The 15,189-nt window shown below is 36.2% G+C and overlaps 1 protein-coding gene, 1 long non-coding RNA gene and 1 pseudogene across 2 annotated transcripts; all 3 read right to left on the bottom strand.

Annotated features, from left to right (window-relative positions):
- Nucleotides 1–1,066: 1,066 nt before the first annotated feature.
- Nucleotides 1,067–8,891, bottom strand: LOC122147433 (annotated as a pseudogene).
- Nucleotides 8,892–10,991: 2,100 nt separating this feature from the next.
- On the bottom strand, nucleotides 10,992–11,451 carry LOC122147434. The gene is made up of 3 exons (XR_006161622.1): nucleotides 11,414–11,451; nucleotides 11,228–11,312; nucleotides 10,992–11,110 (listed from the first exon to the last, which is right to left on the bottom strand). It is a non-coding gene; the product is annotated as an uncharacterized LOC122147434 (long non-coding RNA).
- Nucleotides 11,452–12,562: 1,111 nt separating this feature from the next.
- On the bottom strand, nucleotides 12,563–14,562 carry LOC122147520 (SUMO-interacting motif-containing protein 1-like). Its single transcript, XM_042770535.1, has 5 exons — nucleotides 14,008–14,562; nucleotides 13,163–13,413; nucleotides 12,939–13,008; nucleotides 12,669–12,834; nucleotides 12,563–12,570 (listed from the first exon to the last, which is right to left on the bottom strand). Exons 1-5 carry the CDS (start codon nucleotides 14,518–14,520, stop codon nucleotides 12,563–12,565), a joined length of 1,008 nt encoding a protein of 335 aa, XP_042626469.1. The 5' UTR covers nucleotides 14,521–14,562.
- Nucleotides 14,563–15,189: the final 627 nt, after the last annotated feature.

Here is a 15,189-nt window from a genome sequence, read left to right as displayed (position 1 = left end):
GTAAAAAAAAAAAAAAAAAAGAGTGCAAAATGAGCAATGAGTGCAAAAGTATGGCAGTGAGAACCAGAAACAACATCTTTGTCTTTTACACAAGCTGGTATGTTTTGATTAATTTTGATACAAATGTACAATACAATCTTAATTTTCTGAATTTGGATCATAATTTATTTCTTGATACAAAAAAAAAAAAAAAAAAGCATTCTTGCATGTGGCTCATATACAATCAGGTCAAGCTTAAATCTGTCCATTTATATATATTCGATTAAATTTTATACAAAGACCTGGGAGGACCTTTCTGATTCAATAAAGAAGGTGGCTAAGGCTAGGTCAGAGCATTACTAGCCTTAAGAACAGTGCTACAGATCTTTCCAGGATGTGTGTATGCGTGTGTGTAATGAGAGGATGAAAAGGTATGGGAAATCCTTTTCAGCCCAATACAGTGAGAAATCGCTGGTTAAAAGACTCCCTGGTTAGTCTTCTTATATAAAACCTCCCTTTCTAATAAAAACCTCCTGTTTAAATTATTCACATAGCCTGTGGTACAAAGAAACATAGAGAGCCTGCCTCCATAGAACGGGTTAAAATAAAAGTGTGCAAAAAGCAGTGCCGCTGAATCGAAACATCTAAAATAATTTGGTTTACATTTAGCACGATTAAGCTCACACTTTTCCAATTCCCACCTGAGGGAGAAGGACAAATAAGTGCTTTTTTATGTTGTCTAAGCTTGTTTAAAAACATTCCGTTACAGTGCCCTCGCATAGAATGTCTAAAATGTTCTGAATATTGCACCATTGATGGGAGAATAAAAACATCAGGAGATGAAGCACCGATGTTTAAGCACCGCACTAGCTCCACAAAGCTCGCTTCCACTCTCCTTTCTATTTGGGGACTGATTTTACTTACTGAGTTTGGTCTGTAAAACACATTAGTCACTCATCCAAAGGAGAGTTATGCAGGTGTGCATGAAATGAAATTCAACTGCAAGTCCAAGTGGAAAATTAACTTTAAAGAACTTTAAATTTAGGCTGGAAAAAAAAAGGCAGGAAGATTAATGCTTATTTGCAGGATCAGAAGTGCAACAATGGCTGTTTGTTAGTATTAAGGTCTGACCATAAAAGGAATTAAAATAATCTGCAATTACTTTGAGTGTGTGACAAAGTGAGTTACCCTCCTCTTACAGTTTGGACACATTTCATGCACACAAGCTATGCCCAACAATTAAAAGTATGATAATATATCAGCCTATGGGAGGGAATGATTCAACAAAAATAAAAGAGATCTACAGCTTAACAGATAGAAAAAAAAAAAAAAACTCCCTTACAAATAGAAACTATTTGTCTAAATATATAAATTGCTTAGAGGTTTCATCGTTTTTTTTTTTTTTTTTCAGAAAAACTTATAAGAACTGTGACTCTGCAGCAACCACCAGTGGCCAGAAGGGCTCACTACCTGTGCCCAGCTAAGTGGACTCCATTGAGAAGGGGAGGATAAGGCAGGACCAACTCCAGTTGTGCAAACAGGGAGAAGTGATCTGAGGGGATGTGAGGGTGTGGGCAACCACTGATATTGTTCTCCAGGAGCCAGTCTGTGTCCAAAGGCCTGAGGACACCCAGCACGTTCAGTTGTGGTCTGGAGTAGAAGATGTAGTCAATGACACCCTAAAATGGGTTTTAAAAAAAGGGAGTTGTGAGCATGCACCGTTGAATCACAATAAACAATTAATTCTTTCTGCCATTCTTCTGTCATGTTACGGTACACGGCAGAGCAAGCAACAACACAATGTGACATGTTTGCAATGTCAAGTGCTTTATCTGTCATAACTAAAAGTGCTATACTGGACCAAGACATTAGGGCCTTTCGCACCACGGGAACCTTTTCATAGTACCAGAACTAATTATGGAACTACCCACTTTTTGCCGTTTTCGCACAGCCGGAATTGGGTGCGATTTTAGTACTGGACTGCCTTTTTCGAGAACCAAATTATCTGCTACTCCAGAGCAGGGTCTAACCAGCACAACTGGTTCTACACGTGACGCAAGTATACATTGACTGGCCAGACGCGTTCGAAAACGCCCTCACCCGCCGTGATTTAAAACGCTGTGTAAACATACTGTAAACAAATCGTGTCAACTTATTTCACAAGTATGATGAACAGCGATAGATGGGCGGACGCTGAAGTGCAGGCACTTGTAGCAAATGTAGCACTGCCAGTTGTCGTTGGAGATTCTTAATCCTCCTTTCCATTCTTTCAAACGCTTTACATATACGTCGAAATTCCATGTCCATTATTGTGTAACCCGCGAAACACAACAAAAACACAGCTCCGATACTTCAGTACTGTACATTTAGTTCTGGAACTAAAGCGGTGCAAAAGGCCCTACTGTGACACAAAAATAGGTACTATTGATCATGTAGAAATAATAACTAGATTTTATAGTAAAATTGTCTTGGTACCAAAGTATTTAACATGGCTATTCGTAAACTCCAAACAACGGCTGTCACTGTGAGCTCAATGTACTTACCTTGAAGTCAAAAGTGTAATTGGTGTAAGGCATAATCACATTCTCATAGGCACTCTTCAGCTTGAAACCATGCGTGATTCTCCCGTTAGATGTGCCGGTTTTGCCGTTGCAGTTGAAGTTGTTCAGACTGTCACTGTAGCGCAGCTCCTTGAAGTCTTTGTGTGTGCAGTCCACCCCACCTGTGCTCAGGTACTCCACAACACCTACGATCAGATTTAAAACTCAATAAACATGTCTGACCAACATACCTGTATCTACTGCAATTGAGACAATACTGCAAAAAAGATGAACTCAGAAATCAACCTGATTTACTTTGATAAATGTAATTGGCCTTATTTTGTTTCATCAGTGCTTGAAAAAAAAAAAAAACATTTTCATTCTTCCAAAAATCCTATTTTCTGCTGATTAGGGCCCCATGAAAGCGGTTTTATTTTTCCATTTAAAATTTTTAGGATTCTATTTTAATTATTAAATTAAAGGTTCAGTAAATCAAAAAATGTGTCTAATTAATTAAAAAAAATGAAGCTTACACAATTTAACCAAAATTTATTAAAATCAAAAATCCGGTTTATTTTTTTTTTTGGTCTGCATACCTAATCAACTGAATTCATAAAACTTCAACAATTTAATAATTTAAATTTGATTAACTGTACAGCCCTACTTTTATTTAATTTATCCAAATTTTTCCAAATTCTGTGACATTCAGAATTAAACTGTAAATTCCCTTTTTATGACTGGATTCCAGTCGGAATGTCCATGCTTCCCACATCGCTGAGGTAACCAAGAGCATGTCACAATGAGCAAGAAAGTAGTTATTCCTGTTAAACTCACAACAGTCAATCATCTGTTTCAAGACTCAAAAACACCTCTATCTACACAAAATAGAAAACAAGTCACTTTGAATATTTTTGGCTTTAAGAAGGTTTACCCGAGTCAGGAAGTGAGTTGAGGTCGGCACAAAGCACCAAAGGGATGCTGCTGGTTTCTCCAGATACGGAGGAGAGCTTCAGACTACGGGAGGCTTTGTCTATGATATTCTTCACCTCTGACAGGAACATCATGGTCTGCACCAGCTTCACGTCAGAATATTCTGGGTCCCAATGCATGTGAGCATTTGCCACTAGAAGGAGCTGTTTCTCCATAGCATGGATAGATTTACCTGCTGTAGAAAATTTTTTATAAAGACATTGTTTTCAATTAAAATCTGACTGGATGAGCATAATGTAGACTTCATTTAGGGTAGTGAAAAAAATTATAAATGACATATATTACAATAAATTACACAGCTGTTTGGAAATGGTGTGGAAAATAGGAAATTACATTTGCATTTTTTGTCATTTTTGTAGCATTATATTTGTGATGCACACATATTATATTCATTAATACTTTCATTAGATTTACATTAGATTTCAATACAGTAAACTTCACTGAATAAATACAGTAATATGTTTTTAGTAAGTGCATTTTACTTATAGAGCATATTTAAATTCAGCTTACACTGACAAAAGTGCTGTGGAGAACAATCATAAAATACAGTAAAATATAAAATAAAGTTAGTTACTAGTCTATAAGTTAATAATCAGGAAAGGTTATAGAGTAAAGATGTGTCTTAAGTCTAGATTTAAAGACAGAAATAGAAGGAGCACACTTAATGTCAGGTGGCAACTGATTCCATAACCGTGGAGCAGCAACTGCAAAAGGCTCTGTCACTTTTCAATTTAAGTGACCGTGGGGCATATAAAAGAGCTTTTTTGGCAGATAGGAGGGATTTAACTAAATTAAAATAATAATATTAAGATCAGAGGTGTAAGATGGGGCTTGTCCATTAAGAGCTTTAAAAACAATCAACAAAAGTTTTAACTGAATTCCAAAACAGTCAGGAAATGATTCTCAATTGATAGTAGCTGTTTTTAAAAGCTAAGCTAATTTGCTTTTCAAGAAAAAGCTCAGAGTCAAAAACACCTACATTTTATGCATGTGACTTAACATATGGAGTAAGACTCTCTAAGTAACTGGCTATAGAGTTTCTGCTTTTGGAAGGACCAAAGATAATCACCTCAGTTTTCTCATTGTTAATCTGGAGGAAATTATTTGCCATCCAGCATTAAATATCCTCAAGACAGTCCATGAGAGGCTGCATAGATTTTAATGAAATGTACATCTGAGAATCATCAGCACAGAAATTAAAAGAAATTTTACATTTCCTAATTATATTACCAAGCAGACGCATGTACTTTTAATTAATTAAAGAGTAATAGCCCCAAAATGGACCCCTGAGGAACCCCACAGGAGAAAGAAACAGATGATGAGAAAAACTGGCCAATAGCCACTGAGAATATCTTGGATTTAATGTATCACTCAAACCACAGTATCCTTAATGCCTACCCAATGTTCAAGGCGTGACAAAGGATATTGTGTTCTACTGTGTCAAAACTGGCACTCAGAGCCAGTAAAATCAAAACTGCGTTTTCACCAGAATCAACTTCAAGTAACTTTTTGAAAAAAGTCTCTTATGCTCACCACGGCCACTTACTAAAACAGTAATATTGTGAAATATTACAATTCTTTTTATGCAATTTATTCCTGTGATGCCAAAGGTGAATTTCAGCAGTCACATGAGCCTTCAGAAATCATTCTAATATGCTGATCTGGTTGAAAACAGTTCTGTTCAATATTTTTGTGAAAAGCAGATTTTTATTTTTTTTTATATATTATATGAAAAAAAAAATTTAATTAAAGATTTAATTTTTAATCTTTAATGTCACTTTTTTTCAGTTGAATGTGTTCTTGCTAAATAAATAAGTATTAATTTATTTATTTATTAATTAAAAATAACATTATACTGACCACAAACACTAGTGTACACTATTGTTTAATCTTTTTTACAGTACAAATTAATAATAATATAAGATTTTTTGCATTATGCTAAAAAGAATAAGGGCAGGAGGGTGCTTAACTGTCATGAAAATAATGTCACGATGGAAAAAATCTGAATTGTGCAGATACTCACATGACAACTCTATTAACTCCTTCTTTAGCTCCAGCAGCACAGCCACTCCAATGTTGTCTTTGGTCATGACACGATTCAGCATAGCCTCTGAGCCATCTGAATTGGCCATAGCCAGCTGGTTAAACTCTACTGTGTGTTTCTGCACCATGCTGAACCTAACAGCAAAGAAGGAAAAATCCAGTTCCATGTGTTCATTCAAAACAACACTGAAACAAACCTCTAAGATGAAGTCTGATACCACAATTCTCAACCTTTGAGTGTTACTTTACTCACTTTTCAATCTTGTAGAATATTGCACATCCATCTACATGTTTCCTGTCCGATTCAGACATGGTTCTGGCCCGGGATTTTGGGCTGAAGAATCCATCATATCCCTGTTTACTCAGCTCCACAAGGAAGTAGTTGTAATACTGCTCTGTCTCCACTTCCTGGGTATGATACAGCAGATTAAGTGATTTTGACAAACAGTGCTTTAGGGGTATACATGCATTTACTATTCAGAGCTACCTGTTGTGAATCACTGAACTAAAAAAAAAAAAGTGACCTCCAAAGAAACAAAACACAAAGAGAGCACTTCATCTATTAGGACAGGCATTCTCAAATACATTCTAAGTGGCTTGTTATGTGGTACATACATAAGTATTTAAAAAAACATGTATAAAATTACATTAAACGCATTTCAGTTATGATACATTCTAAAGAGTTTTAAAGACTGACTAGCATTTTTGGCTGGTCTGAGATGTTGTAATTGTACTGCATATTTTGCGTTAAAACTAAATAAGAGCAACCACAAGCTATGCAATTTTAGTACAGCTGCATTAGAAATTTAGGATTACATAAATTCATTTTACCTGTAAGCTGATAATATCTGCATTACAGCTGAGGATCTCCTGCATAATGGACTTTTTCCTGTAGCTCCAGTTAAGAGCCCAGGGTGGGCAGTAGCCATAGAGCTGGCGTGTGGCATACTTATCACACAGCACGTTGTAGCACATTACAGTTAACAGGGCTGATGAAGCAAAGAGGAGAAAAGAAGGATCAGGCAAAGTGTCCTTAGATTTTGAATGATGTTCCACTATTTAAAAAATAAAAAATAAAATCATCTACCGGTTGGTCTTGTCCTTTCAGGCTCCTGCAGCACAATCCAGGACCTGGACGGAGGTGGCTCTGTTGGGACTGAGAAGACAAAGCATATCTATTTCAGGATAATAATTTGAATCAACTGTGCAATTTTAAGCAATATTTTCTAATGAAACATTATATATATATATAGCACCAAATCAGCATATTAGAATTATTTCTGAAGGATCACGTGACACTGAAGCCTGAAGTAATGGCTAAAAATTCAGCTTTGCATCACAAGAATAAATTACAACTATATATATATATATATAAACAGTTGTTTTAAATTACAATAATATTTCAAAATATTAATGTTTTTACTTTTATCTATAAAAATAACAATAATAAATGCAGCTTTGATGAGCACAAGATACATATCTCAAAAACGTGAAAAAAAATGCAACTGACCCCACCCCACCAAAAAAAAAAAAAAAAGTTTTAAACTGTAGTATAATGAATAGTTGCAAGAAAACAAAGTCAAATGGCACAAGTCCTTGGGAAATTTCACATTAAACCCCCCCTCCAAAAATCTTCATCAACATACTGTGAATACTTGATAGATCGCACAGCACTAACAGTGAATATTACTAACCTTGGACAACAGTCCATGACACTATAACAAAAAACATAGACAGATCCTTAACAGTTAATTAGCCTGTGACACCTACTGCGCTTGATAGCACCAGCAAGATTGTCCAAAAGGTAGTTGAGCAGTCGCCGGGTACCATCTGGCTCCTGGTAGAGAGTCATAATTTCTTGAGTGAGTGGATTGCCTGCAGAGACACACACAAACAATCAGTAGGAAACATTCTCTACACAGTGAGGATGTCAATCACCAGAACAATGACCACTCACCTTTCAACCCCAGTGTTTGTAACTGAAACAGTTTCCCCAATTCGAACGGCAGAACCCGCAAAAAACTGGTTGTTATTTAAAAGTAGTTCCCTGTGGAAACCATGAAACAAATGTGAAAACTACCAATATACCAGCTACGTGCTTGATGCTAAACTTAACAAACAAATAAATAAATAAAACTTCTCAGTAAAATCGCTTGACCAATGTCACACTTTCATGTCATTTGTGATGACTGAATAAGGACTTTTTTAAAATCATTGTTAACATTTATAATAATGTTCACATTTTGTTAAAATTACTGAATTATCTAACATGAACTAACAAACACCTATTTTTTACAACACTTGTTAATCTTTGCTAATGTTGTGGCAAATACAATTATTTATATGTGAGATTTTACATTCAGCAACCCCTTTTGATTTAAAAAAAAAAGTGCACAAATAGCACTTTAAAAGGGTGTACAAATGTGCTGTACAATTTCAACAAAAGAATAAAAAATAGAATACAGTAAGATACACAAATAAAAGGGGAAAAAAATGTTAGAAAATATAGAAAAAAAATATCTGCTCAAACCTAATGGTCATTAATAACAGTGCAGGCCTCACTAATGTAAACAAATGAAACTTTATTTTAAAGTGTTAACAAATCATTTTATAAAGATTGGACTCAAAGAGTGTTTAACTGTTATTAAACCAGTTTTTAAGAATTGAAGCTTAAATTCACTATTTACATTTATTACACTGAGATAAGGAAATCCTGGAAATCACAATTTTAAAATTCCCTGACATTTTCATGACTGTGGAAACCCTGTCGGGAGTGATCTAGTTTCATCAAGTGTGCTCATGAAAAACATTAAGGACCTTTTTCCGCTATCCCCCCCCCCCCCCCCCCCGTGTTGTAAACACATTAAATGGAAACAAAATGATCCATGGAAAAGAATAACGCAGCTCTTGCTCCGAGCAGCTCACCTGAGAGACACCATGTTGCCAAGCTCTGCTGGCAGGCTCCTGATCTTATTGGATGACACGTCCAAGAACACAAGGTTGTGCAGCTTGGTGATTTCAGGTGGGATGCGTGACAGGGAGTTGTCACTGAGGTGCAGAGCAGTGAGGTGAGTGAGCGACCAAAGGCCCGAGCTGAGACTCCGAACATTACCTGAGGCATAAACAAGCATTAATAAAAATATCTCCTTTGTTAATAAGTTTCACTTTCATTGTAGAAGCGATCTGAAGTTGAGATTTCTCTCAGAGGGTTTACTTTGAGACATACCAGTTATTTCAAGCCCATCCCAGGTGGATTTTTTCCCACTGTTTGCCTCCTCACTGGACATGATAGTGTACATCCGCCTGGAATTCAAGCGGGTCATATTTCTCTTTGGGCATTCCTAGACCACTGTAAGGCACAAATACTTAATCAGATTTATATAACAAGACAAATTATTTTACATGACATGATTCAGATATCTCAAAGCCTGTTTGTTACAATCCAAACAAGATACACAATTTACAGCTGTTTTATTTTATAATAGTATAATATGTATAATACTCCTGTCTTCCAAGCAAACTAAAACCTATCACCTCTATGAATCATTCTAATATGATGATTTTGTCCAAAGACATTTCTTATTATTATCAACGTTGAAAACCGTTTTTGCAGCTAAATGTTTTACGGAGGAACTCGGATACATATAACCATTTAAAAATGTAAAAATGTTTTCCAAATGTCTTACTTTATATAACAAGCATATAATTAAAAAGTAAATAATAAACAGGCAGCTAAATGACCTCGCTAAACTGGAACTGTCAAAAAACAAACCTAACTTGACAACTACTAGCGCCTTACAAGACCTAAACAAACCAGTTACACACACACTGCAACGCTAATTAGAAACAAGTCTAATGATGTTTAATCATCATATTTATACGATTTTGAGCATTTTAAAGAAAACAAAGTAGAAATGCAACACACACAAGCTAATAAACAACTAGCTCTGTGCTATGCTAATGACCCAATTAAACTCATCAATACTCTAAAACGCGGCCTCCACAAAGTGACATTACATGAAATATCATGCTAATCATACACTTGTAAAAGTAATATGCATCCACTGCGTCTGTTTACTGAAGAAGTACGTTGATATTTTCCCACAGCTAACCTGACATGCTATCAGCATTAGCCACAGGCTGCTAAAGGTGCAGCCTTCTAAAAGATTTATATCTCAATTTACACTTGTATATGTGTTCAGTTAAATATTTAGGAAAAAATACTGTGCACGTGTTTTAAAAATAAAAAACAATTGTATATAATATTCTCTGCATATGAACAAAGAGAGGCTAACTAGTGTAGCTATAGCTAACTTGGAAACAAACCCAAACAGGGACTCATATCAGCAGGAAATCTTTAGAAATAATATTTCAGAATTACCTTCAATGGCATAACAACCCCTGAAGTCAGCTGTGTGTCTCACTTCGGCGTTAATTAATGTGTTCGTGTCGGCTGTGCAGCTACGGGAAGCAGCGCAGCATCATGGCGGTGGGTTTTTGTGCAGCTGTTGTGCTGCTCTCCAAAACAAGGGTCCATGTGCCCATATCGAGCTGTCTGTTCCTGTCTCAAACCCTAGAGACCTGCCTACACAGAACGCACCTGTGGTCCTCAAAAGTGTTGTCTTGGTATGCAGCTCGTTAGAATTTGAGACGCAGTCATTCTTATTCTACCGTTTCATTCTTAATGTTGTCTAATACGTTTTTGGATGGAAACATGTTCTGAAAGTGTATGTTATGATGTAGCACCATTGATGTACCGTAGATTATTTGCAGTGAATGAGCAGAGGGGAAATCTTAATTAACTTACTGTTGAGTAAATTATGATTTGGGAGTCTAAACATAAATTAAATGCCACACAACTTATTGAAAATCATATAAGCAGGTGCACAGGAATTTATAACAGCAAAATAGTCTGACAAAAATACCACACACTGCTATAGCTTGCAAACCATTTCAATGCAACATTTGAAATCCTGAAGCTTGCATGACCAAAATGTTGCATCAGAATATAAATTGCAGGCTATAGCAGTGTGCGGGATTCATCTTTTATGTCTGCGACTGAAAAATAAAATAATGATATGAAATAGTAATATAAAAATACATTTATTTAAAAAAGGTATTATTAAAGGTTTAATGATGTCTGTTATATGTTCCTGTAGATGAGATGGATTTCAATGGGGAGAGCATAATAATAATAATAATAATAATAATAATAATAATAATAATAATTGTAATAATTGTTCTGGTTGGTTTGCATAGTAAACAAACACACAAATTGTATAAAAAAATAAATTTATTTTAAAAACTGTCCAAACAAAGTTTATTATAAAAGGTTTAATGACTTGTAGTAACACTGGACATGTCAGTCATGTGTTTCTTGTAGTTGGGATAATAAATCCTGCATTTCCATGGAGAGAGCATGGCCGATATCTTTGGCTGCACGTGACAGAAGATGTCCACTGCCTCTTGCACTTCCGAGCATTTCACTCGATCATTCGATTTCCAAATAGGAGCATGCCTCCTATCAAAACGCTTTGTGATGGGGAAGTGCAGATGACCTGAGGAACAAAGGTTGAAAGTAAGGTAGATTAAAAAACTACAATGTTGGCTATATTTGATCACTTAAAATGTCTTATTTATTGGCTGAAAAAGCTGTGCTAGCACTGGTTTGTTACCTGTCACAACTTCTTCATAACTGAGCATCAGCATCCACAGAAGCTGAAGGAGTTCATCCCATTTTCTCCACTTCTCTGCTCCATCCTGGCACACCATCATGCAGGGAGAGCATGTGAGTTCAGCTGTTATGTAGAATAACAATGCAAAATGCTAATTTGTAATGAAATAGTGCAATGATCTTTTACAGAGGGGTCTGAGGCCAGTGTGGAGCTCTTAAAGTAGTAGGTAGCAGCAAGTTTAGAGACATGGGCAAGCCTGTCTTCTGAGAACAAGCCTCATCCAACAGCAGCTTCAACAACTTGCATTTCAGCAGCTTGCTATCCAAAGTTCTCAGCAACAAGAGTCTAGCACACACAATGAGAAAGAAAGCATAATTAGAAATGTACATAAATGCACTGCTATAATACAAAGAGCAGCAAAAACACTTCATTTAGAGAACATCCAATAAAGCTCTAATGATTGCAAAATGTAAAATAGTGCAAGCACTGATTATACTGGTTCTCTGTGGGGGTTTTTTTTGTTTGTTTGCCTTATCTGCCTGCAAGAATGCATTCTGCTAAGACAACTGAAGAGTTCTTCTGAGAGTTTGTCTGAACTGTAGTTGGGGTTCTTGTCCACTTCCAAGGCCAATGTTAACATCCTCTGAAGAGATAACACAATCCTGAAAACAAAATAAAGTTAATGTATCTATCAACTGTTGTTGCACGGCAAAAATATATCACTGATAGAAATGTTATGCTATACTACCATTCAATGTTTGGGGTCGGTAGATTTTTTTCATAAACTTGATCAAAAAATACAGTAAAAATGGGAAGACTGTAAAATATTATTACCATTTTAAAACGTTTTCTATTTTAATATACTTGTAATGCAATTAATTTCTGTGATGGCAAAGCTGAATTTTCAGCAGTCACTCTTCAGTTTTACATGATCCATCAGAAATCATTCTAATATGCTGATCGAGAAACATTTCTTATATATTATCAATCATGTAAGTAGTTTTGCCACTTAATATTTGTGTGGTAATGTGATATCCTTTTGTGGAGGGATTCTTTGATCAATAGAAAGAACAACATTCATTTAAAATAGAATTTTTTTGCAACATTAAAAGCATATATTTTTCTGTCACTCTTTTGATCAATTTAATGCATCATTGCTGAATAAAAGTATTAATAATTTTTTTTTTTTTTTAAATCTTACTGACCCTAAACTTTTGAACAATAGTGTAAAAAATATCACTTCATATACTTAAGATAGTTGTCCTCTTTCTTTGGATATTCCACATCTTTTGAGTGGTTCACTGACTCCTTAGCAGCATTCATAATCCAAAACTATTATATCCCTAAGAACAAGAATAAAGTATTATGCCAAGCCAAAACCAATTGCAAATTTGGGGCTTAAATAAAAACAGCTCCAAAAAAAATAGAGAATATAACTCACTTGACTTGCCCAAATGTTTCATTGCCACATGAAAGCATCTTCTTTGCAACAGAGTGAAGAAGACACTGAGACCTGAGTTTAAAATGAAAATCGTCTTTCTAATACCTGCAAACATATATTGCAGGAGCATGTACTGAACCTTCGTCCGCAACCTATTACCGTCATCCTTAAGACAGGAATAATGAAGCACAGAATGTTGAAGAAATAAAAGCATTACTTAACATTATACTTAATGCCATTTTTTATTATTTAAGTGTTAAATGTATATACCTGTTCTTTCATAACTGACTTCATCAGTTCCCAATCGCACGGCACCGTAGAAGCATCCACAGGATGGTATCTTAACATATAAAACAAACAACTTATAAAATAAACATGAATTGTATGTTTTACACATCATTTTTGGTTTACACTTGACTTTCTCATGAAAACTTAAATGTTCATACTCCCATAACTGTTTTAAACCAAGTAGTTGCAGCTGTGATCACACTCACCTCTGAGTCTTCATCAATAGGTTATAGGCCTCTATGACTAAAACATCAGGGCTTTGTGGGTTTAAGAAAATCCCCCTGAGCAGGTGTGTCGTAATATCCACTGGTGGGTAATACCGAGGCTGAATGAAGTCAGAAAGCAGCTGAAGAGTGCCTTCTGGGTAATTCTCCTCAATAGTGCTGTAGACTAAGCTAAGGCTCTGACGACATAGAGGCTCAGCGGGACCATAGTGTTCGTCTTCCTCATCGTCATCCTGTTAAAAACAGAAATTGACTGACTGACATCTATTTCGTATTGTAGGATATTCACAAATTCTCTGGCATGTTCAGGGTGAGACCAAAGGGTTTGTCTTGCTGCAATTTTGGTCCTAAGGGCTGAGGTAAACACAAAAGTCTGTATGATTCATGTTAAAATGATGTATACACAGAGTACCAATATGAAAAACAACCATATTATAAATATTGTCTATTAAACAGATACTCCACCCAAAAATGAAATACATCTGGCATGGTTTTGGGGTGAGTAAATATGACTTTCTTACTTCAGAAACCTGAAGAGTTTCAGAAAAAAAATCATAAGTCCATATAGTCCATATAATGCATGTGTACAGGACCCCCAAAATATAATTTGAACTTTGAACTCATGTTTGCATGTTGTGAAACACAAGAAATTACTGTCCTCTGTGCTTTCACATCTCTTCTCACGTGGATTATTTTTCTAAAAAACGTGTTTATGTTCATCTGAAGAAAAAAAGTCATCTGTGACAGCATAAGTAGACGAAAGACTTTTGGAGTATCCCTTTAAATCTATCTATTAAAATATCAATGTGCATATCAAAATGTCTTACCATGTGTGGAACCATTCCACTCATGCACTGGCTAAATTTTCTGTACTGAGTCAGACAGATATGTTGTCTATCTTCTGAATTGTTTTCAGAAACATCTGACTCCATATTATCCAGCACATTTTCTTCGTCGCTATCGCTGCTTGTGTCCCAAAGCCTGATGGGAGGGCTTTCTGGGGATCCTGCATCTGAATCATTTCTCTTTTGCTCTGTTCTCTCTGGAAGATTGGGCGAGGAGGGCTGCGAAATGAGGAAGCTCAAGGAGCTACTTGGTGAGCTCAATATAAACAGATCAGGCGAATGTGCTGCTGTGTCACTGGCAAGAATCTCTGTGGAAGTGGGACTGTTGGGTTTACTCTGTATAGACAAAAACTCAGGGCTCCAGGGAGGCGATGCCCTAGATGAGGTAGGTATGGAGGGGGACAAAGACTCAGGATGAACCTGATTATGTAGGTCCTCATTTTTGCCGTTATTCATTGTTTCACCGTCCTCTTTTAATGAAAGTGCATTGGACATTGATGCATTATGAGAAGCAGAAGGAAGCTCAGAGGTTTGAAATGACTGGTGACTGTTTGCATGTTGTAAACGGATTATCATTATCTTCAGACTTAATGGATGAATCAGAGAATATATAAGCATCTACCTCACTCGGACAGTAATATGGACTGTCAATATTGTAAGGAGAGAGAAAACTGTCTTCCCATTTTTGTGATGAGTCAAGATTGTCTTCTTGGTCTGCTTCTATGCTGCCGACAGCTGGTGTACTAAGCTGTGTGTCTTTAGTGTTCTGCGATACATCTGCAACAGAGTTCTTTAATACCTCAGATTCACATTTGAATGGATTTTGCTTTTTATCACTGGGCCCACAATGTTCCAAAGACTTAACCCAGCTCAGCTGCTCAGATGACAAGCTTGAATTACAATTTGTGTCCTGATGCAAATAATCTTCTGTACTTTGGAGCACATCTGTGAGAGTGCTCTCCTGAATGAGTGACTTAGAGACAACAGACTGCATACTGCTTCCTATAAAACACACTGAATTAGCCACATCTTTGCCAATACAGGTTTGAGTTTTTGATTCTTGAGCTCTTCCAAAAGATGCCGGTGTTACATGCACTTTCTTGGCTCTGCTTTCTACTGATGGCAAAGTTGGCGATGGTTTCTGCACACCAACATCATCAGGAG

Source organism: Cyprinus carpio, chromosome A14 (assembly GCF_018340385.1).
Source record: "Cyprinus carpio isolate SPL01 chromosome A14, ASM1834038v1, whole genome shotgun sequence".
Classification (NCBI taxonomy): domain Eukaryota; kingdom Metazoa; phylum Chordata; class Actinopteri; order Cypriniformes; family Cyprinidae; genus Cyprinus; species Cyprinus carpio.
This window is presented reverse-complemented; position numbering and strand designations above follow the sequence as displayed.